The sequence below is a fragment of the Typopeltis vanoorti genome, chromosome 16, assembly GCF_054136105.1.
Source record: "Typopeltis vanoorti isolate ZY-2024b chromosome 16, IOZ_Tvanoo_1.0, whole genome shotgun sequence".
NCBI lineage: Eukaryota > Metazoa > Arthropoda > Arachnida > Uropygi > Thelyphonidae > Typopeltis > Typopeltis vanoorti.
The window spans coordinates 55,324,422-55,348,112 of NC_143564.1; the positions used below are offsets into that span (position 1 = coordinate 55,324,422).

The following is a 23,691-nucleotide window of genomic DNA, read 5'->3' on the forward strand; positions in this document are numbered from 1 at the left end:
AAGCTATTTACCAGTTACATGTGTGATTAGTTTGCAATATTTTATGGATTTTTGAAGTTGTATTTCTTAAATAGCAGAATATTAAGACTGGAAGGTCTCATCAGTGGAAACCAGACCCAAAGATGAACTAAGGTTGAAGTAATGCCAAAGTCATATTTTTCATATACGAGTAACCAAAAGGTGTCACACCTTCTTATTAAAATACTCTAAATTAGAGAAAGTTGTTGAAAGTTTTTCCACTTGGTTATAGCTATAAATTATAAATTATAACCAGCAATATAGAATGCTGTAAATAGGGAATGTCACCCTTCATGTGCACGAAATCTGGAATGGCTAAGATGGCAGAAGAATCAACACTGACTGATCAATGGCATGACAGCAAGATGTGTGGCACATCGAGGGCACACTCCTGACATCTAAGGGACTTGTGGCCAGCCGTCATGGAAGAGATCGGAGCCTCACCACATACTTATCTATTGTCAACCATGAAACACACCATGTCACAATATGAAGTTAGAGATGTTGAGACCCCTGCAACCATCAGCTCTTATAGCTACAGGGAAGAAGAGCTTGAAACCGGGAATTGTAAGACAAGAACTACTAAGGTAGTGTATGAAGATAATATCGCAAACCTTTCAGGGAGGATATTCTCAGATGTCCCTTGTCAGAAAACCAGGAGCATTCTCTTGAAAATAGTAACATGGAATGTCAGAACACTCTACGAGGCAGGCAAATTAGATAACTTACTCCAGGAATTAGAAGTGATGAAGGCTGATATTGCAGGTATCAGTGAAGTGAGGTGGACAGATACAGGCATAATAAGAAGGAAAAATTACACTATAATCTACTCTGGCAGTGACTTACACCTTAATGGAGTAGCGCTTGTCCTAAGCAATAGAACTGCAAAATCTCTACAGGGATATTGGCCCATAAATGACAGAATCATAACAGCCAAAATAACTGCATAACGATTCAACTTGTATATTATCCAAGCATATGCGCCAACCGAAGATCACCCAGATGAAGAGTTGGAACAATTTTATGAAGACATCCAGACTGCAATCTCCAGTGCTAAGTCAGATGATGTTATTATAATGAGTGGGCTCAGAAAAAATCTCATTGTGCATGGGAAACCAAGGGCTTGGAATCAGAAATGAAAGAGGTGAAAGATTAATGCAATTCTGTGAAACCAATGACCTAATAATTGCCAACACGCTGTTTAAACATCCTCCCAGAAGACTATATACCGGTAAAAGTCCTGGGGACATTTATAGAAACCAAATTGACTATATAATAATAAGCAAAAGATTTTCCGAAATGCAATAACACAAACAAAAACATATCCTGGAGCAGACATAGGATCGGACCACAACTCAGTGATCGCAAAAATCAAAATAAAACTTAAGATACCAAGCCAACCATTCATAAGAGAAACTTATAATTCAGACTCACTTAACAACCAAGAAGTTAAAGACTGCTTTATCAAAGAATTCACAAAATCTCTTAACAAGTCCGACACCACAACTCACACAGAAAATTAACATGAACTGGCAAACATTCAAGAATAGAATCAATGAAGCAGCCAAAAATACACTCCCACAATTAAAAAGGAAAAGGAATAAACCTTGGATGAATGAAAAAATACTGACGTTGATGGAACAAAGAAAAAAAGCTAAAGAACAAACCTGAATATAAAAGCATGAATAAAGAAATAAAAAAAGAATGCAGGAAAGCCAAAGAGGAATGGATTAAATAGAAATGTATAGATATAGAAAACCTTGATAGAAAACACAGACGCAGAGAAATGCATGAAAAGATCAGAGAGAATTTGGAAGGAAGTGAGACAAATGATTTTGAGAGCATATGGTGTGAGGTAGAGGTAGGCAAGACAGGATATTTAGTGGGGTGTTGCTACAGACCCAAGAGCACAGAGGATGGGGACCAGGAGATGTTTAGACAGCTAAGTTTGGCAAGTGCAAGAAGAATGATTGTTATGGGAGATTTTAACTTCAGTAGTATAAATTGGAGAGAGGAAGATGCATGTAGCAATAGGGGAATGGAATTTCTAGAATTCTTGAGGGACAAATGTCTTAGGCAACATGTAACAGCGGGAACAAGAGGTTCAAGAGTTTTGGATTTGGTTATAGCATCAGAAGAGTTGATAATAACTGAGTTGACGTCTCTCCCACCAGTTGGAGAGAGTGACCATATGGCGTTGACTTGGAAAATGAATAGACATGCAGGAGTATCAAAGAGATGGGAACTTATGTGGAATTATAAGGCAGGTGATTATAATAGTCTTAGACGTCAACTTCGGGAAGTTTCATGGAGGGAGGAATTGGAAGGCCGGGATATCACCAGTGCGTGGGAAATTGTGAAAGAATATTTGTTATCAGCAATGGTAAGTTGTATACCACGAGTGAAGAAGAGGACACAATTTGGAGTAAAGTGGATGACAAACAATATTAAACAGGAATTGCATGCGAAAAAGAGGCTATGGAAGAGATATAAGGAGATAGGTGAAGAGATGCATGAGGAATATAAGACACAGGCCAGAAGAGTGACTAGTGTGGTAAGGAAAGCGAAACTGGAATATGAGAGGAGATTGGCTCTAAGATCCAAAGAAAATCCTAGGGAATTTTTTAGCTATGTGGCCAGTAGGAGGAGAAATGACTGTGGAAGAATGATATTGTGGGATAAAAATGGGAATAGAGTGACTGATGCAGAGGACATAGTGGAATTGTTCAATGAACACTTTATTGGAGTATTTCATCCTAGAGGAGTCAGTTTTAATGCTAGAGGGATAGGATGGTACAAGGTCTGGAGGTACAGGAGGAGAGTGTGTTTCAGATACTGAGTACTCTGGATGTCAGTAAAGCTGTGGGACTGGATGGTATTTTGCCACGAGTTTTGAGAGAATGTGCTAGGGAATTGACAGTACCTTTAACGTGGCTTTTCAATGAAAGTCTGGCTTTGGCAAAGGTGCCCAGGGAATGGAAGGAAGGTAAGATAGTGCCATTGCATAAGGGTGGTAACAGACTGGAAGTGTCTAATTATAGGCTAGTCTGTGTGTCATCAGTAGTTGTTAAGAACTTGGAGAAAGTAGTGAGGGACCGTGCACAGCATTGGGCAGATGAGGGTAATGTTATCTGTGAGAATCAACATGGATTTGTGAAAGGACGCTCTTGTTTTAGCAATATGCTAGCCTTTTATAATAAAGTTACAAGAACATTAGATGAGGGAAAGGCATATACTGCAATTTTCTTAGACTTGGCGAAGGCATTTGACAGGGTGCCACATGATAAGCTGATATTTAAGTTGCAGCACATGGGTCTGGATGTCAGATTGGTCAAATGGATTCAGGATTGGCTGTCTGATAGGTATCAGAGAGTTGTGTACGGTGGAGCAGTTTCCAGGAGGCAGAGGGTTACAAGTGGGGTCCCACAGGGCTCAGTACTAGGACCTATATTGTTTAACCTTTATATCAATGACATAGCCAGTGGATTGCAGGGGGATATTCAGTTGTTTGCAGATGATGCGAAGATGGGAAGGATTATTAGTAATAGTGCAGATGTGGTAGCCCTGCAAGAGGATTTAAATAAGCTAGATAGATGGGCAAATGAATGGGGATGTCAGTTTAATGCAGCAAAATGTAAGGTCTTGAGGTTTGGGAAACATCGATGGGATGCTGCATACTCTATGGGAGGAGTTATACTGGAGGAAGTAGGGGAGACAAGAGATCTGGGGTTGATGATTGATAGAAACCTGAAGTTTAGGGGACATATTGCAAAGGTGGTGAAGGTAACACAGAGGATTGCTGCTATTATGAGAAGGACACTGACCTGCAGAGATAAGAGGGTTATCATTCCGTTGTATAAGTCTCTGATCAGACCACACTTGGACTATTGTTCTCAGATTTGGTCCCCAGGATTTGAAGGGGATAAATTAACTGTGGAAAGGATACAAAGACGGATGACAAAGATGGCTTCAGGACTGTACAAGGATAGTTATGAGGATCGGCTGAGAGAATGTGGACTGCAGAGTTTGGTGGATAGAAGAAGGAGAGGTGATATGATTGAGACTTTTAAACTGTTGAGAGGTGGTTACAGGGTTGACACTGGGGAGTTCTTTCGCTTGGTTGAACAGCGGGAAGGAGTGATGACAAGAGGCCATCCCTGGAAGTTACGAAAGGAAACTGTGAGCAAGAGGGTAAGGAGTGGTTTCTTTGTGTGGAGGGTGGTTGAGCCGTGGAATGCATTGCCTGATGGAGTGGTGGGAGCGAGAACGGTCAGTGAGTTTAAAGAGTGGTATGATAGACTTTGTGTTTCTCAGGGGGGGACCTCCCCTCGATGAGTCTTGACAGACTTTATGTCTTAGGAAGGACCTCCCTCGATGAGTCTTTTGACTCCTTGGAGGCCTGAATAATAATAATAATAATAAAAAAATGAAAAGCAGGACAAATACAGCAAAACATGCAAGTGTCATTAGAGACTCAAGAGACCATATTCTAATGAGTAAAAAATAAATCATGGAAAGATGTATTGAATACACAAGGAAATTATATGAACAACAAAGAAATGATATTCCTGAACAGACTGATTTAGAAGGACCATCCATTTTACTCTGTGAAGTTCAAAATGCCATCAGAAAACTCAAACCACATAAAACTGCAGGAATAGATAATATCTTGGCAGAATGGTTAAGGGCTCTCAATGAAGGAGGACTGAAATTTCTAACAAAATTATGCAATAAAATATACGTGACTGGATTTCTACCCAAAGATATTAATCACTCAATTTTCATTCCAATTCCCAAAAAAACAAAAGCTACAAGATGTGAAGAGTTCAGGACAGCCTCATCAGGCCTCAAGTATCAAAAGTCCTCCTATACGTTATTCTTGAAAGAAATAAAAGAAAAATAAACATAGAAATAAATGATACACAAAGTGGCTTCAAGGAAAATGTAGGTATACAAGAGAAGGTATTTTCAACGTCAGAACCATCACAGAAAGATATCTAGAAAAACTAAAAGATGTGTACCTATGCTTCATAGATTACAAAAAGGCATTCGACAATGTCCAATATTGAACAATTAATTGAAATCCTTTCAAAAATAAGCATGGATGGAAAAGACATTAGGCTATTAACTAATCTTTACTGGGAACAGACTGCAACTTTGAGAATAAATAGAGAGACCTCAGAAGAATTCACAGTTTAGAAAGGTGTGAGACAAAGCTGTGTCTTTTCTCCGATTCTGTTTAACCTGTACACAGAAATATTTAATAAAATTAGTAACCTCAAAGGAATCACTGTAGGGGGCAGAAATATTAATAACCTAAGATATGCAGATGACACGGTTCTTCTAGCTGAAAACAAATATGTCCTAAAAAAACTCTTATAGATGAAACCCTCAAGCATAGCGAACAGTATGGCCTCAGTATCAACTTTAAAAAGACAAAAATCATGATAATTTCAAGAGAAAAGAAAATACCAAAAATATGCATCAATATAAAAGGAAATAAATTAGAACAAGTGCAAAAATACATATACCTCAGACACTTGATCACAGAGAATGGCAGGACAGAAGATGAAATTAGAAAAAGGATTGAAATTGCAAGGTCAACTTTCAACAGTATGAAAAATCTACTAACATCTAGAGAATTAAATCTGAAAACAAGACTAAGAATCTCCAAATGCTACATATGGTCTACATTATTATATGGAGTAGAGACATGGACACTCTCCAATCTGAGTGTGAAAAAACTAGAGACCTATGAAATGTGGATGCTGCGAAGAATTATGAGAATATCATGGAAAGACAAAAAGACAAATGAAGAGGTACTAGAGATGGCAGGCGCAAACAGGAGCCTGATGAAAGAAATTAAAAAAAGAAAAGTCAGATATTTTGGACATATTCTGAGACATAGCTGCCTACAAAGGACACTTCTCAAAGGAACTGTTGAGGGAAAGAGAAAGAGAGGAAGACAAACACTGGAGTGGATGAAAAATATAGAAAACTAAACCTATCTCTCATATGAGGAATGCAGCAGAGGCGCAGAATAGGACATGGTGGAGACACACGGTAGTCAATCTCCTGGAGGGAGAAGACACCTGACAAGACACGATAACTATAAATTAAAGATACCGAGAAATTGTATACTTGGTTTAATCCTTTATCTAAGTGTAAGCAAACAAAGTTTGCACCTGAAGTATTTTCAGGACTGGGGCAACTCGTATATAGAAGCTAATAACTTCACATCATTTGCCTTAGTATCTTAATGCAAAGCACATATCCTTACGAGTATATATATTGCTATGCATTATGGGAAGGGTCTGATTTCAAATGGGTTGGTTTGAAAGCCTAGGGGAGTAATTTCCATATTTAATTTATTGTCTTCACTAAGAATTGTGCCTATTTATAGCTGAAATGGTTCACTTGTTCTATAAATTACCCATTTATTATTATTATTACTATTATTATTATTATTATCCCAAGACCCCCATGGAGTCAAAGACTCATCCAGGAGGTCCTTTTGTCATACATACAGCTCATCATACCACGCCTTAAACACTTTATTGAGGTCTCATCATTGGGTGCCAGACCCAGAAGTTATATACGAGTTGCCCCAGTCCTGAAAACACTTCAGGCATTGTAGCTATTGTATAGAAAGGTATGGCAAATAAAGGAGAGTTCAACTGTAAGGAAAGCCTAGGTGAAAAAAGGTTGGAGGTTCTACTAACAAGGGTTTTCTTAATACCATAATGTTGGGAGATGATAGGAAAGTCTGTATATGCATCTCTCTCTCTCTCTCTCTCTCTCTGTATGGTTAAGTTTTTCTGTAAACTGAGAAAGGAATAGTGCCATTGTAAAGATGTGTGATTACAGTGTATAGAAAAGACAGACTATTCTTATTTTCTTTTTTGATAGCAAACTAAATTCTGTGGGGCTGGTTGTTAAGATGGAGGAGGAAATAGTTTAATATATGTGAGCCATATGGACAAATAAAGAAAACGTCATCAGTGTATCTTAGCAAGATAGGTCTGAGAACAGCACTATAAAAAATGTGTTTTTCAAAAATCCTCCATATAGAAATTGGCCAAAGTGTACCTTTAGCCAATTTATATAATATATAAAAAATTCATATAATTATATGGTTCTTTCTGAGTGAAGTAGCCATTATAAATATCAAAATTGAAGAGATGAGTGATGTCATGGGGTGGTTGGTTTTCCTTTTTAGTCGTTTTCGACCATAGGTGACTTTGTAGGCATTGCCCACAAAGTATTTCTGGTGAGATTTTTTACAGAATAGTTCATCAATGCTTTCCCCCAAACCCCCAATTTTATTCGGGCTCGGGACCGGCATATGGCTGGGATGTATTTGTGACTGTAATCCATGTATGTTCACAGGGCCAGTTTGCTTGTTCTGGGGGACAAAAAAACCCAAGTTTCCAGACGAAAAAACCTCATACCTCAGTATGAGATTAGCTAACTCACCTTTAGTCAAAAGAGACCAGATAAAGTTCCTCATGCCAATGAGGGGAATTGAACCCAGGTCTTTCCGACCAAAGGACTTCATCTATACTGACTGAGCTACAGAAGCTCATCATGGGGTGGGAAAGAGTTTGAAGTAAAGTTAATGTGTCAGAAAGGAGGATATTTATCAACAGAGAAAAACAAAGTCAAAACAGGGACACTACTCTTAGGATTTTAGACTGTGTGTGTGTGTGTGTGTGTGTGTGTGTGTGCGTGCGTGCGTGCGTGCGTGCGTGTGCGCGCGCACGCTATGGCAGTTTTTTGTATTTTGTCTCAGATGAAATATTGGAACTGTTAAGCATCTGTTTGTTTATTTAGTCTAGGTCTAGGTAGTTTGATGTACTTTTTAGTGCTTTAGATGATCAAAATATCTGATAGGAAGCTAGTAATAATGAAAACATAATTGTTCTACTCTAACAGTTACCTGTCTACTGCTTAAGCTATATATAGCTTAAGCAGCAGATAACTGTTACATATAATTATATGTAACATATAACTATCTGTTCATCATAAAATTTTATTATCAGAATCACTTATGTTTAATTTTAATGTCTTTATTTGTAAAATTTTTGGCTAAGTTTCATAACCATTGTCAATACAGTTATAGGAAACCACTAAAACGAACAATTCAATTGAATGCACGTGATATTATGTGCACTATTGGCTACAGGAGAATAGCTCCTGCAGATCGACTAGTTTGTCCATAATAAAATGATCAATCTGCACAAATTCATCTTGAAGAACATCAGGAATACATTTCACTTAAAGAACCCAACAAATCTGGTTTAGCAAGCTAAGGATTATCTACAAAACACAGAATTCAGTGGAACAAAACCAAAATGTTGCACAAAAGTTACTTTCTTCTGAAAAGACTACAAAGAAAGCTGTGAAGCACATATTCACAACCCAAACCTGAACAAAAGTGATTGCCTAATAAAACTTTCTCAATTTTGGGAAGTTATATGAATAATACTCACCATTCATATGTTCCTTAAAAATTAAAGATCCAAAAAAATTATATACTTGGTTTAATCCTTTATCCAAGTGTAAGCAAAAAAGTTTGTGCCCGAACTATTTTCAAGACTGGGGCAACTCGTATAAAGAAGTTCATGACTTCACATATGTCTTAATATCCAATAATGCAAAGCACATCTCCTTGCAGACATGTATATTGCTATGCATTATACGAAGGGTAACTACCCTGACTGGTTTTGACCTTTATTGAGGTCTCATCAGTGGGAGAGCCAGGGGTGATACTAGGGTTGAAGTAAGGAGATGTGCTTTGCATTATGGGATACTAAGGCAAGTGATGTGAAGTCATGAGCTTCTTTATACGAGTCCAGAAAACAGTTCATTAATTTATAGTATAATAGTTCATTAATTTATAGTATCTTTAATTTATAGTATAATAGTTCTTTAATTTATAGTATAATAGTTCATTAATTTATAGTATCTTTAATTTATAGTATAAACAAGATTAGAGAAAGTTGGAAAATCTTCCAACTTTCTCTAATCCAGAGTATTTTAATAATAAGATGTGACACCTTTTGGCTACTCATATATGAAAATATTACTTCTGCATTACTTTAATGGTAGCATCACCTCTGGGTCTGGCTCCCACTGATGAGATGCAAGGCCTGGGATTTTATCCTTCCCATTCTAGTTACATTATTTAATTCCTTTCTCTCATCAGGACACATACCAAGTGAATTTATAGCAAGCCATACTGTCCTCATTCCCAAACCTAATAGAGATCACACCCTAATCAGCAGCTGGAGAGCTATTTTTCTATCTAATACTGACTACAAGATATTTTTCTGCATTATCAATAACAGGCTCAAAGTGGGAATGAGATACATAATTAAAAGCACACAGGTGTATGGAGTACCAAGTTGAGCAGTAGAATTTAATCAATTTCTGCTATGTGGTCTAATCTGCTTAGTTAATATGAAAAAGCAGTTGATGGCAGTGCTATCAGCAGACCTTACTCAAGCATTTGATAATGTCCAGCATCCATTTCTATTCCACATACTCCAGAAAATTGGAGTGGGTAAAAAGCTGCTATCTGTTATCAAAGGAGCTTATGCCAATTCAACTACCTGCCTCCTAGTTAATGGGTTCCTGTCATACCCGGTTAAAATTCTAAAAGGAGTCAAGCATGGTTACCCTCTTAGTCCACTGCTCCTTGCATTAGTTCTTGAACCTTTCTTACAGAAAGTCAACATACACATGCTATCTTACAGAAAGTCAACATACACATGCTTTCTTACAGGAAGTCAACAATACACAACTATCAAGGAAAATAAGGTATTAGCATATGCCGATGATGTAGTGGGAACTTTGAAGGATAATGATTCCATATATGTATTTTTTGGTATTTTGGAATAATTCAGCAAAAGCAGTGGATTAATTATTAATGCAGACAAGACAAAATTAAAAGTTTATGGAAAGCAGGATCTTGGAGGCATTCTTTTTTGAGTAACACCTAAGAGAGAACCCCTCATTATACTTGGAATTCCCTTCTCCACTTACCCAATATTACCAGTTCAAGAACTTATATACAAGACTGAAACCATAGAAGACTGAAAAATTGGGCCACTTTCATTTTCTTCTAAAGCCATAGTACTCAAAACCATAATCTTTCCTGCTCAGTTTTACATAATAAATATTACAGACATCACAGAAGCTGAAGAAAAGCAAGTATATATAAACCTGAGCTGTGTAGATGATGAAAGTAGTTGTGGTTGGTGGAGTGGTGAAGACGGAGAGTTGTAGAATAGGTGCCCTCCCTCGATGAGTCTTTGAACTCCCTGGAGGTGTTACATAATAATAATAATAATAATATTTGAGATAATTTCATACAACCATATTTGTTGAGGTTTGAGTAGTTCCTTAAGACTGAGGCAATTCCAGGTAAAGACTTTCATATTTCAATCTGCTTCTGGTGAGTAAGGCTGCCTTTTTTTATCTTGTGGCAGCCAAAGCATAGTCAGCAAGTCCTGAATGGCTATAGCAGTAGAACTGGATGTGGTCCTGTTTGGCAATTCTGATGTTGGATGCCATGCCTGTTTGGCCATAGCAGGACAGCTTACAACTGCTTGGTACCTGGTAGACACCAGGTAAGTGTAGGGACTGTGACTGGTCTATGGGAAAGCAGATAAGATATGACCGTTTTCTATATAGTTTTTAAATGGGTTCTGAGAAGAATCATTTTAGAAATTTTGTCAGTTTTTTAAAATGTGAGTTGGATATATGAAATGGTAATAGATTTGGTGTAGTCTCTGTTCTAAAGAGGGAGAAGAGTATAGTTTTGGGATGTTAATAGTTTTGGGATTTGGTGAGAATTGTAGCCATTGGCCAAAGTATTATTGAATTTGTTCAAGTTCAGTGGTGAGAGCATTATTATTGGAGATAAAATATTTTGCCATGTAGTACAGGCAAAAAAAAATTTGTTTGTTTGTTAGGTTACCACCCATGAAAAATTATTATAAACCTATAGTACATTTTGTATTGTGGGTAGGCTAAGGATTTTTTTTTCTTTTCCATTTTTATCAATTTTATATATTATTTAAAAAAAATTTTATTTATTTTTTACAGTTTGGAAACCTTGCTCTAGAGACCAAACATGGAAAATGGAAATTTTTCATAACACTTCAGGCCTCCAGTAAGTGGGATAGTGGTCTCACACTGAATGATGAAATTCATCTCCCACCTGTTGAAAAACTCACTAGCAAATAAAGATAAGGAAGTGATTATCCCACTTTATAAGGTTATGATTTGGCAACATCTTGACTACAGTGCACAGATTTGGTCACCTTGATTTCTTGGGGACCAAGAGGTAGTCGAGAGGATTCAGAGACGTGACCAAGATGGTGACAGGTTGGTGGAATACTCCCTATGAGGATAGGTTGAAGGTTTGTGGATTACAAAGTTTAGTTGATAGGAGGAAAAGAGGGGACATGATAGAAACTTTTAATATCTTAAAAGTTTCTATCATGTCCCCTCTTTTCACTTGCATCAATTTTATAAAATTGATGCAAGTGAAATTTTTCAATATATAACAAATAGTTGGAGAACTAGCAGTCATCCATGGAAGTTGTGTAAGAGTGTGGTTGGTAGGGGTGTGTGGACCAGATTTTTTGCTTGGAGAGTGAGTGGAATGGAGTGCTGGAATTGGTTGTGAGTTCCCTGCTGGCAAATGGATTCAAAGAGAGGTATGATAGGATTTGTGTATATGAGGGTTGATTTGGGTTTCCAGCGATGAGTCTCCAGAGTCCACTGAGATGCCATAAAATAATAATAATAATCTGTCTGCTTGTGTGTGTGTGTGTGTGTGTGTGTGCGCGCGTGTGCGTGCGTAGGTTTTCTGTAAACTGAGAATGCCAAGAATTCATCAGGTTGGAGTGTAATCAAAGGAAAGGGGAGACCTCCCTCACCCCAAGCTGAACTGTATCTTGGAGTGCCATTGAGATGTGTTCAGATGGTGTTAAGAGATTCAAAGCTCCAGCTGTGTGGCCAAATGGATGAAAATCACATAATCAACTTAGCATAGCCAAATTAGGTCTGTGTGAGACAGAGGGTAAGGCTTTTTCTTCAAAAGTCTAAACAGAGTAGTCAGCTGGGGAAAGAGGAGGGAGAGAGATCCCATGGCTGTGCCTCTCTATTTATCTGTAGAATGTTCCTTGTCAAACAAAATAGCTTGAGTTTCATGGTGTTAAACAAGGCAGACATACTGGTAGGAAATTGTGTTATCTTAGACCTTGGATAAGGTCTAAGGTATTTTTAAAAGGAACACTGGCAAATAGAGATGAGACATCAAAACTGAATATTATGTCAGTGTGTTGCAATGTGAGTTTTTTTATTTGGGCCTTAAAGGTAGGTAGAGTTTTTAATGTATGAAGAAGTGTTGCCAGTATATTCGTTGAACAAGTTGGCTAAGTGTTTAGCTGTCAATACCATACACGATGGGGCATAATGGCACATTCTGTTTGTGGATTTTTAGGAGCTAATATATTCAGAGAACAGGGATCTGGAATTCCATTGTTTAAGTTTATTTCTAATTTCCACAGTCCCTAAGCTGTGGAAACAGCTTTTTGAGAAGCCATGCAGGGTTCTGATCTGCATCAGTAGGATCATAGTCTGGTAAGGTGTAATGATCATTAACCTCCCGACCGACTTGGACGTCCAAGTCGATTGGATTAACCTGGGTCCATAGCTCATCTCAGAGCACTCTACTAAGCAGTGTGAAACATGTAGGTTCCTTATGGTATATGCTGTGTGGATATAATTTTAAATAGAGATATAGCTAGGCACATACCTTGTAGTTCCACAAGGAACTACAAGGGATGTGCTTAGGTATATTTGTACTACAAGGTATATTTGTAGTCCATTTATCATATCATTTTATAGTTATTAATGGATGAACAAAATAAGAGATACTTCTATTCTAAAATATGTTTTGTTTTATTTTGTTTTTAATCTGAGAAAAAAAATGCCATCAATATATACCGAAAATGGCTGCTAATCAATTACTGTTTGTAAATTTTGTATCCACCTAAAAAAAAGAAATGCCAGAATATTTTTATTAATATACTGTCAATTTAGAGGACAGTGCAATAAGGTGCCAGGGATGATGTGGAAGACATGCATCAGCAGATTAATTCAATGAGTGCAAGTCGAGTAATTATTATGGGGAACTTCAACTTCAGAGACATAGATTGGAAAGAAGAAAGATCATGTGGCAGGAAGGAAATGGGATTTATACACTTACTGAGAGAAAATTACTTGAAACAAAATGTGATGAAGGGGACTTGGAGTACAAGAGTGTTGGATCTGGTTATAGGATCAGAAGACCTGTCCATAGCTTCATTGCTCCAATTAGAGAAAGTGATCATGTGGTCTTGACTTGGAAGGTAACTTATAAGGAATATATGTGGAACTACAAGGTGATTATGATACACTTAGTAGGCAGCTTGAAGTGGTATCATGGCATAAATATCTGCAAGGGAAGGATATTCACAGTGCATGGGAGATAGTCAAGGGATATCTGAGGAAGCAACAGCACGCTGTATACCCAAGGTCAGGAGAGTAAAGTGGGTAGAAGTTAGATGGATGAGTAGTATCATTAAGTACGAGCTGCAAACAAAGAAAATATTGTGGAGGGTATATAAGGAGAAAGGTAACCAGCTAACTCATGAACAGTAAAAGGATCAGACAAGAAAGGTGACCCAAATGGTAAGAAAGGCAAAATCAGATTAAGAGAAGAGATTAGCCAAACAGGTGAAAGGAAATCCCAAAGAGTTTTTTCCTTATGTGACATGTAGGAGGAAGAATGCCTATGGAAGTATAATTTTAATGAGTGCAGATGGTAGAGAGGTAAGAGACAAAATTGTTGAGCTATTGACTGATCATTTAGCAAGGGAATATCATCCAAGGGTATATTATGACAAAGGAGACAAGGACCGATATGAGAATAGAAGTTTAGAATTGGAGATATTTAGTATACTGCAGAATCTGAATGATAGCTGTGAAATTGGAACAGAATATTGACTAAGCTGTTTAATTTAAGTCTCAGCTATGGCAAAGTCCCAAGAGAGTGGAGGGAGAGCAAAACAATTCCTTGCATTAAGGAGGAACTAAATCATGGTAGCAAATTATAGACAAATTAGTATCTCAGGAGTGATGGTAAAAGTACTAGAATTGGTAAAAAAGAGAACTAAGAAATGGGTGGATAAGAATATGATACTCTATTAGGGGCAATTTGGGAATTTCAATCAAATCAAATCTACTAACTTTTAATAATAAGTGACAGCTGAGTTGTATAAAGGGAATAGCTACACTATGATCTGCTGGATTTTGCAAAGGCATTTGACAGAATTCCACATGGAAATCTATTACACAAATTGCAACAAATAAGGATGGATATGAAACAGGAAATTTGGATAAAAGGGTGGCTTATAGACAGATACCATAAAGTAGTATATGGAGGAGCAGAATTCAGCAGAAGATAGGTGACTAGTGGTGTGGCACAGGACTCTGCACTGGGACCACTGCTGATTAATTTGTACATAAATGATATTCAGTTGTTTGCTGATGGAAAGGTGGACAGGATAATAGCTAATCAGAGTGACATAGAAAGCTTGCAGGATGATTTAAATAGCCTGACAGTATGGACAAAACATAATCAAAGTCCATTTAATGTGGATAAGTGTAAAGTTATACATTTTGGGATACAAAGATTACAAGCTGTGTACCACATTGAGGGAACTGCACTCCAGGAAATTGATAATGCCAGGAATCTGGGGGTAGTACTATATAGAAAGCAGCTGAATTTTAGAGGGCATATTACTAAAGTCCCCAGGGTAGCTCAAAGAGTAACTTGGTTATTGAAGAACACACACACACACACACACACACACACACACACACACACACACACACACACACACACACACACACACACACACACACACACTAACATGTAGAGATGAGGAGTTATCATTCCTCTTTATAAAGCCAATACAACCACATCTGGATTACTGTGCTCAGGTCTGGTAATATGGGTTTCTTGCAGATAAGGAAGTAGTGGAGAGGATCCAGAGGCACGCAACTAAGATGGTGAGTGGTCTGTAGAATGCTCCCTATGAAGATAGATCGAGGGTTTGTGGATTGCAAAAGTTGGTTAATAGGTGATATGATAGAATCATTTAAGTTACTTAAAGAATGATAGGAATGATGCAGGGGAAATCTTTTGGCACTTCAATATTTGGGGAAGAACAAGAGTTCATGCCTGGAAGTTGGGTAAGATTGTGGTTAGCAAGGGCATGAGGATTTTTTTGCTTGGAGAGTGGTGAATAAACTGAATGGGTTGCCTGAGTGCTTTATCTGTTAATGGTTTCAAGCAGAGGTAGGATAGATAGTGTGCTGATAGTTTGGGTCTCCCACAACGAGTCTTAGGACTCTGTGGAGGTGCCTGTGCAATAATAATAATAATATTTATTATTATTATTATTATTATTATTATTATTAGATGACCCCTCAGTTTTTATCTTCAATCAAGATTTTTGAGAGCAAAATTACTTTGATGAAACAATTATTTCATAAAAAACTGTTTCATAATAAGCCAGCATTACTAAGCAGCATGAAACACACAGTTCCTTACAGTAGATGCTGTGTGGTCGTAATTTTAAATGGAGATATAGACTCAATGCATAGAATATATTTTTATATTTCTAGTCCTTTTATCATATAATTATATGATAAAAGCACTCAATGTCATAGCTGCCAGTTTGTGCCTGGAAGAACGCCATGTGGTGGTATGCAAGAGGTCCTGTCAAGAGAACTTCATGGAATGAAAACTATATGTTCTCTTTATGTGGATATGTATCTAAGAGTCGAACTCCCTCAATAGTATGGTATGTTCTCCTGCACTCTTTGTCTTCATCTTCTCTGAAATACTATCGTAACAGTAAACAAAAGTAAATATAATGTAACTGCATTTAAAGTAAAAAACAAACCTCACTCAAAAAAATTCCCCTCAAAGATTAAAAAAAAAACTCAGACAAATTTTTTCTACACTTATGTTAACAATAGTCATCACATACACACCAACAAACGTGCACCATCACCTGCTGACATCTAAGCCAAATATCTCGTTACTGACCAAATCCCAAATTATTGCTTCAACAACCAAACTCATCTTAACTGTCCAAACTATATGGACAGTTAAGATGGGTTTTGTATGATTCTTTTCATCACAATGGCAACACCTGTGCTTATGTGTGATCTGATGCCCCTTGCCAGAAGTTGTCTAAACTTGAATTGATCCTTTTTATTTTACCTTCTGTAACTTAAGACCTCATTGCCTATAATAATGCACTGTTCATCTGTTGTTGCCACTGCTTGCCCAATCATGAAAATTGTTCTGACATCTTTAAGCTTGATTTCCTACAAACCACTACTGAACACTGAAGTCATCTTCCTTGGTGACTTGATGTTCACAACACCAACTGGCTCCCTTTTTTTTTTTTTTTTTTTTACAATTCATTTGACTAAGTTGGAGAATCTGAGGTGTTTGCTATAAATAATGATATAAAGCAAATTATTATTCGTCTCCGACAAGAATTCTTAAGAACCCTCTCCACTTACCCAATGCTCTGGATCGTTTCTTAACTAATTCTCCTTCAGGTGCATTGTTGACATGACCACTATGCTTGGAAATTCACATCACAACTTCACAAGTTTCATGTCTCAGGAAACGTCTTCCCTGAGATAGTCACAACCTCATATCCTTTTGACACTACAACACCACCAAGTTGGAATATCTCCAAGATTTTACTTCTCCTTTTTTCCATGGTCAAACTACTCTTTCTGTTCCCAAAATCTAGATACATGCTGTGAATAAGTTACAGAAATTATCCATCATCAAATGAAAGCCTCCATTTCCCATTCTCTTCAAACTTACCACCCAGTATCCAAGCCATGGTTTTCTTAAAAGTGTGCCAGAGCAGTACAAGAAAAAACAGCTTATCTTAAGTGGCTTGGAACCAAAACGCCAGCTTCATACACAGTCTAGCTGAAGCCCACAACACCTGCAAAAACATCACTAGCAGAGTGAGGTCTTACCTTGAAAGAATTAAATGTCAAAAACTCACCACTGGCACCAATGGCAGTCATGCTGCCTGATCTCTTGCAAAATTTATTGGGAGCAACATCCGTCCATCTGTGCTCACATTTCTGTCACCCAGATTCCATCTAGCTGGCATCTTTTGGCAGCTTTTCAGGTGATGCATTGTAACCATCACCTAAAGATAAGGCTTAGTTGCTGGCATCATTCTTCTCATCCAACTCATGACAGATGATCAAGGAAAATCACATCTCTCCTTACTGAAACACTGTATTATACACCTCCTCTGGCATTCCACCAGAGAGATGTCAGAAGAATCTTGAACAACCTGGGTGCCAAAAAGGCTTCTTGGTCATGATGGGATCCCATGATTGTGCTTAAAAGATGTGCTGCTGAACTAAACCTCTTCTTTATCATCTCTACACTGTACCACACTGAACTGTCATTCATCCTAAAGTATAAGAAACAAGGCCATATACTGGCAACATTCTCCTTCCAAAATCCTTTGCAATATTGTATTATGGAAATTTTATTGTTCAGTCCAACAATTTTTATATTTAGAAAAATGCATTCTATGAGATACCAAATTTTTCGCTAGGTGGTGTAGACCATCGATATTATGCAATATTCATATGGGAAGATAAAATTCTATTTTTATTATGAGAGGCTTTTCACATGGTTCCCATCCTATTACTTCATTGTGGTCTTATGGTCAACTGCAAGGATGATTGAAGAGCAATCTCAGACAGAGAAGGCTAATTCAAGGTGGATAACTTAGATAATGCTGACCACCGAGGTTCCAGTTATCTCTGAATTATAATTTCAATTGGTTTTTTGGTTGTTCAGCTGTATGAGATTGGTGAAAAAGGATAGCCTTTGGCTACATAATAATATAAAGGAGCTAAGGCACTTCCCCCCCCCCTTCCTTTCCTACTATCCATCTATTTGTCTTTTCTTTCTCCTAATACTATCAAGCTATCTTGCATCCCTATACTACTTTAAGCATATGATGAACACCCTTTACTTTTTCACCTCAATAAAGAGTGAAACTGGTCTCAGTAGTGACTCTTACTATAATGTTTTTGCATTATGGGATATTATTTCTGCCATGTCAGTATGCATGATCACTTTCAACTTCTTCAACAAGTGATTCGGATAAACAGAAATCATCAATCTGCTAGGCAGTTCACAACTGAGAGTAAACTGAAAAGCTTACTATGCACTTCAGAAAGGGAATAATTTTTGGAAATAAGTAATAACTTTATTAGTAAGATTTTCGTCATTGCATTTATTGGTCTTGTTTTTTAAAACTGGAACTGGTAGTTATATTGCGTAATAGTTTAGTTGTAGCCAATGGCAAAAATGAAGAAAACGATTCCACACAGTTACAGTTTCACTGTGTGGAATCATTTCTTCTTCTTACTTAATATTTATCTATGAGTGAAGCCATTTAATATAACTTAGAGCGGTCTCATATAGACCAGCTTTAGTTTACTATCATCAGCTAAATCATAAAATTCTAAATAACTGTGAATGTTACGCCTGTATTTCTGAACTCCATTGTGATAACTTGCTAACTCAGCTTTTCAATTCAGTAAGAGTTAAATAATGATCATTCTCTCTTTCTTTATTATTAATTAAATTCAATAGTAAAATTTTCCATAAATTTTCCTTTTTATCAGAAGCACCAGAACATGCACCGGCTAAAGAATTTTTCGATACTTGTAATTCAGTCCTTAAGTGCAAAAACTAAGTCACAGAGAGGAATCTGGAAAACTAGAACACTTATTGTAGATGAACAAGAACTTCCTATTTTGCATTTGTAGCAAATGAATCTCACCTCTAGTAAGCTCTCTGTAGATCTTTAAAGACAGTGAACTGGTAATTTACACTCAGCATTAGAAAGGAAAATTAGAAGAGGAATACTAAACATATTGACACTTACAGGTAAAGATGAGGAGTTGGTGGATGTTATGATGAAGACAAAGTAGATGTGCTAGGTTTAGATGAGACAAAGCCAATTAAACAAGGAAAAAGGAATTTAAGAGGAGACCATGTTTTGTTTTGAAAAAGAACAGATGCCCACTCAAAAAATGGTGTGAATTTTATCAGTAAAGAAGTAAATGACAGACTCATAAAGTGTGATAGAATTAGTGACAGGAGATGAGGAGCCATTTATTTGAATGTAATGGAAAATGAATCTCACTTATCAAGGTAAATGCACCACAAAAAGGTTTAGATATGGACAAAAAGATATTAGTTGAGGAACAACTGAAGGGTATGATTGACAATAAGTGTGTTATCATCTCAGGAGATCTTAATGCACAGGTTGGAGAACCATTTGGTTTTGGTCAAAGAAATGAGGAAGGACAAAGGTTATTTTTGAAATTATCTCAAAATTGGAAACAGCTGGCATGAGAAAAAACAATGCTTCAAAATTACAAGGTATAGTTGGAATGGTGAGAAAAAATCAATAATAAATTATTTCATCCTTGATAAAAGAAGAGTAGATATGGATATAAAAGTTTTGCTTTATGTTACTTTAGATGAATATCATAAGCTTATTATAGCCATCTTTAAGGTGTATATGGAGAATAAATGCAGCAAAAAAAGAGAGATAGAAAGCTGAAGCTATGATATTGAATCATAATTAAGGTAAGAATTTGAGTCTTATATCAGATCCAAGGCCCATAAGTTAATTACATATAATGTATATGAAGAAATGGAAAGTTTCAAGATATAATAATAGTAGAAGCAGCAGAAGAGGGGTGTAAAAAAATGGAAGCAAAAAACGAAAATAAATATGCTGGTGGAATGAGTGAGTCAAAAAAACAATCAAGTGAAAAAAAAAAAAAAAAACTTTTTTGGAAGTTAATAATGATGATAGAATGGTTTACGATAAAAGAAAGAGCCATGCAAAAATCAAGAAATTAATAAATACAATAATAATAATTAGAAAGGGAATGATAAAAAGCTAGGCTGAATTTATACATAAGTTGAAAGACAGCATTAATGGGAACAATAAAATGTTATATAGATTAATGAAAACTGAAATCTTCTGCTGAAAGAGCAATTAGGATGATGTAGCAACATAATTTTAGAAGTCTATTAATCAAAGGTGAAAGCCATAGTGAAATAAACAGGAAGGAATACAGTGAGAAAAGAGAGGATAATAAGGAAATAAGTCTGACACAGAAGAAGAAAAATTAAGAATGAAAAATCCCTGGAACAGATGATTTGCCTATTGAACTGATCAGAGTTTTTGGTAGTGCAGAACTGAAATGTTTATGCAGCATCTTCAGAAGGATCTGGGGGGAGAGAGAGAATGTGATACCTATGATTGGACCAAGGGGATATTGTTCTAATATATATAAAGGAGGCTCAAGAAGGAAGTGTATTAACTATACATGAATAACATTATTGTGTTGCTGCACAAAGATTTATGAAAGGATAATAGCAATAAGAATAAGAGATAAAATAGGTCTAAGAGAAGAGAAATGATGGAGGGGGGGGGGGAGAGTGATAGATACTGGGAATTTGGCAAATGCCTATAGGTGGCATTTGCTAATTTGGAAAAGCCTTTTATTGGGATTTGGAAATGTCTTTAATAACCTTTGATTGAATGGGTTTAACAGAAAAGGTATGGGAAAGTTTGGAAAAGATAGGCATAAAAAATGAAGAAACAGTCATAATCATGAATATGTAGATTAAAGTGCAATCCTCTTCAAAAGATAATGAGGATTTCAGTGGACTAAATCGTTTTCAACAAAGTAGTCCTCTTTGCAACAGAAAGGTCCACACCAAAGTACATGCTTTTGATTAACAGAATTATTTTTTGCCTATTTTGTCTTAGGAAGACTAACAGAGACATGAGTTCTTTTTGCTTCTGCATGTCTTTGGTCTCGAGGAAAGATAGAATAAGAAATGTGGATATTAGGAATGTTTTGGAACTAGGAAATATCAAAGACATGTTTGTGACCTCTTACTTGAAGTGGTTTCAACATATATTGAGAATGAATTTAGAACAAATACCAAGAAGAATGTATGAAGTGAAAATTTAGGTGAAGAGAGCAAGACAAAGACAATGGAAAAGATCCAGAGACCAGACAAGAGAAGACCTTGAAAAAAGAAACCTGAACTTGAACAGTATTCATGAAGAAAGGAAATGGAAAGATAGCAAGAAATGTTAAGCTTTGATCCACCTGACCCCACAATTTCTGCTGGAGCAGTTATTGGTAAAGAAGAAGAAGAAGAGCATATTATATAGTCTTTCGGGTCAGTGGCAGTGAACACAAACTTTATTTTCAATTATCACTATAACTACAAAGAAAAGTATGAATTACACAGTTTGTACACATTTTGAACTTTCAACTTCAACAGTTATTAAAAGAAAGTATGAGATGTACACAATGTGATAATAAAAGAATCAAGGAGTCAGTTTAAAATCATTCAACATAGCAATGAAAGTTATTAAACATGAGAATAAACATTATAGTTTTATAGCAAGTACACAAACAGTATTAGAGTAGAAACTTTAAAAGTTTTAAATGTGAAATAGAAGTAATAACTTAAGCTCTTAATCATGTTTTAATTAGTTTAGTTTAAGATTTTTAGTTTAACTGCTAAAATCCACTTACAGAAGGACCTGGAGGGCCTGGAAGACCAATTTCCCCTTTCAATCCTGCAGTTCCCTTTGATAAAAAAAAAAAAAAGAATTCTGATTAAAATAAGAATGCATATAGATTAAACTGAATAAGCTGTAGAAACTTAATCTGAATATAGAAACTTTGAATAAGGTCAAATGCATTTTTAGTTCTTTTTTAACAGGATGGTGGTCTTTTACTTGACCAACGAGGCTACCAGCCTTGTTGGTCATGTAAAAGATCACCATCCCATTTACAAGAGACCTGGAGAAACCAAACATGAAACATAAGTTCAAGGACCTTGAGATAGTATGAATTAATGTACTACAGGTATAAGACTTTTCTTAGGTGGGATTAACACTAAAAAAAAAATACTGTACTTATATTTATGTAAACAAGTGTACACTAAACTTCAGTGAAATCCAGTTGGTGCAAAACAACCAGATCCTCTGCTACAAGTTTGTGTCGAGAAGAATATTAGTAGAGTGGATATATTCTTCAGCCAACAGAAACAACATCATCATCATACAACACATACAACTATCCAGGAGTAAACTAATGAATATAATGAGAAGAATGTTAGTAGCGTGGATATATTCTTCAGCCAACAGAAACAACATCATCATATAACACATACAACTATCTAGGAGTAAACTAATGCAGACACCAGTCAAAGTATGGAATTCACACCATCACAGGAAAGTTCTAGGCAGAGATCCAGAATACTTTATCCTCATCTTTTTCATCCAACATGCAATATGAGTGGTTTTCTGAAGGCCCAAACCTAACAGTGACACTTTTAGGAATCTTCAAGGTCAGACAGCAAATAATCTTGCTGCCATATACTGCCTGGATGAAATTTGGATAGTAAAGAATCCATTATTGTATAAATTTCTAACAATTTCAACTCTCCATTAATAACAACTATGAAAAGTCAAGCAAAGAAAAAGCAATCGCCAAAAGCCTTTTATATTTACTTCACAAATACTGGGTTGTTGCAAACGAAATGGCTGTTGAACGACTGTCAGGCTTCTACTGGTTGCTGAAGAAAGCAAGCGCTGAGGTATATGCAAATTTTTGTCATGTGACAGCGTCACACGTGGGTGATGCAATTGTAGTATTTGTTTTGTTCAACGAGCATTAAACACTGAATACTACCGACATCAAGTCAATCATGGAACCCAGTCAATTAAGGCTATATCTTTACAAGTTCAAACTGGGAAATTCTGCAGTGGCTGCAGTAAAAAACATCAATAAAGCATTCGGTGAAGGAACAACTAATAAGTGATCCACTCACCATTGGTTTGCAATATTTCGCTCAGGAGATTTGAGGCTACAAAACGAACCCCATGGCTATCGTCCTTCTTCCATTGATTCGAATGAATTAAAGGATTTAATCGAATCAGATCCACGACAAACTGTATGAGAGATCACCCAGACACTAAATATACACCTCAACTGTTTCACAGTACTTGGCAATAATAGGAAAAGTAAGGAAGCTCAACAAATGGGTGCCTCACGAACTCACTGATGAAAACAAAGCACGGCATTTGGAAGTGTGCTCTTCTCTCTCTTAAGAAGTAAAGAAGAAAGGTTCCTGCAATGAATTGTGACTGTGGATGAGAAGTGGATATTCTACGTCTATCGTACACGTTCATTGCAGTGGTTGGGAGTGAAAGATGCTCCAGGAAGGACTCCAAAGGCACTTCTGCATCCAATGAAGATGTTTACTGTATGGTGGTCTTCTGCTGGTGTTATTCACTACTCATTCCTTCCACGAGGTGAAATGATTGTGCCTTAAGCAACCAGCACTTGTGAATAGACATGGAGTCCTATTGCTTCAGGATAATGCCCAACCACATATGGTAGTGTCAACCATACAACAAATCA

General features: G+C 36.6%; 1 protein-coding gene across 1 annotated transcript in view; it reads right to left on the reverse strand.

Moving 5' to 3' along the window:
* Positions 1-23,691, reverse strand: part of LOC150098029 (uncharacterized) — a 995,665-nt gene that overhangs the window by 706,349 nt on the left and 265,625 nt on the right. The window contains exon 15 of the mRNA XM_090406661.1: positions 21,796-21,849. Within this exon, the coding sequence (XP_090262787.1) occupies positions 21,796-21,849 (54 nt within the window). The remainder of the gene's footprint in view (positions 1-21,795; positions 21,850-23,691) is intronic.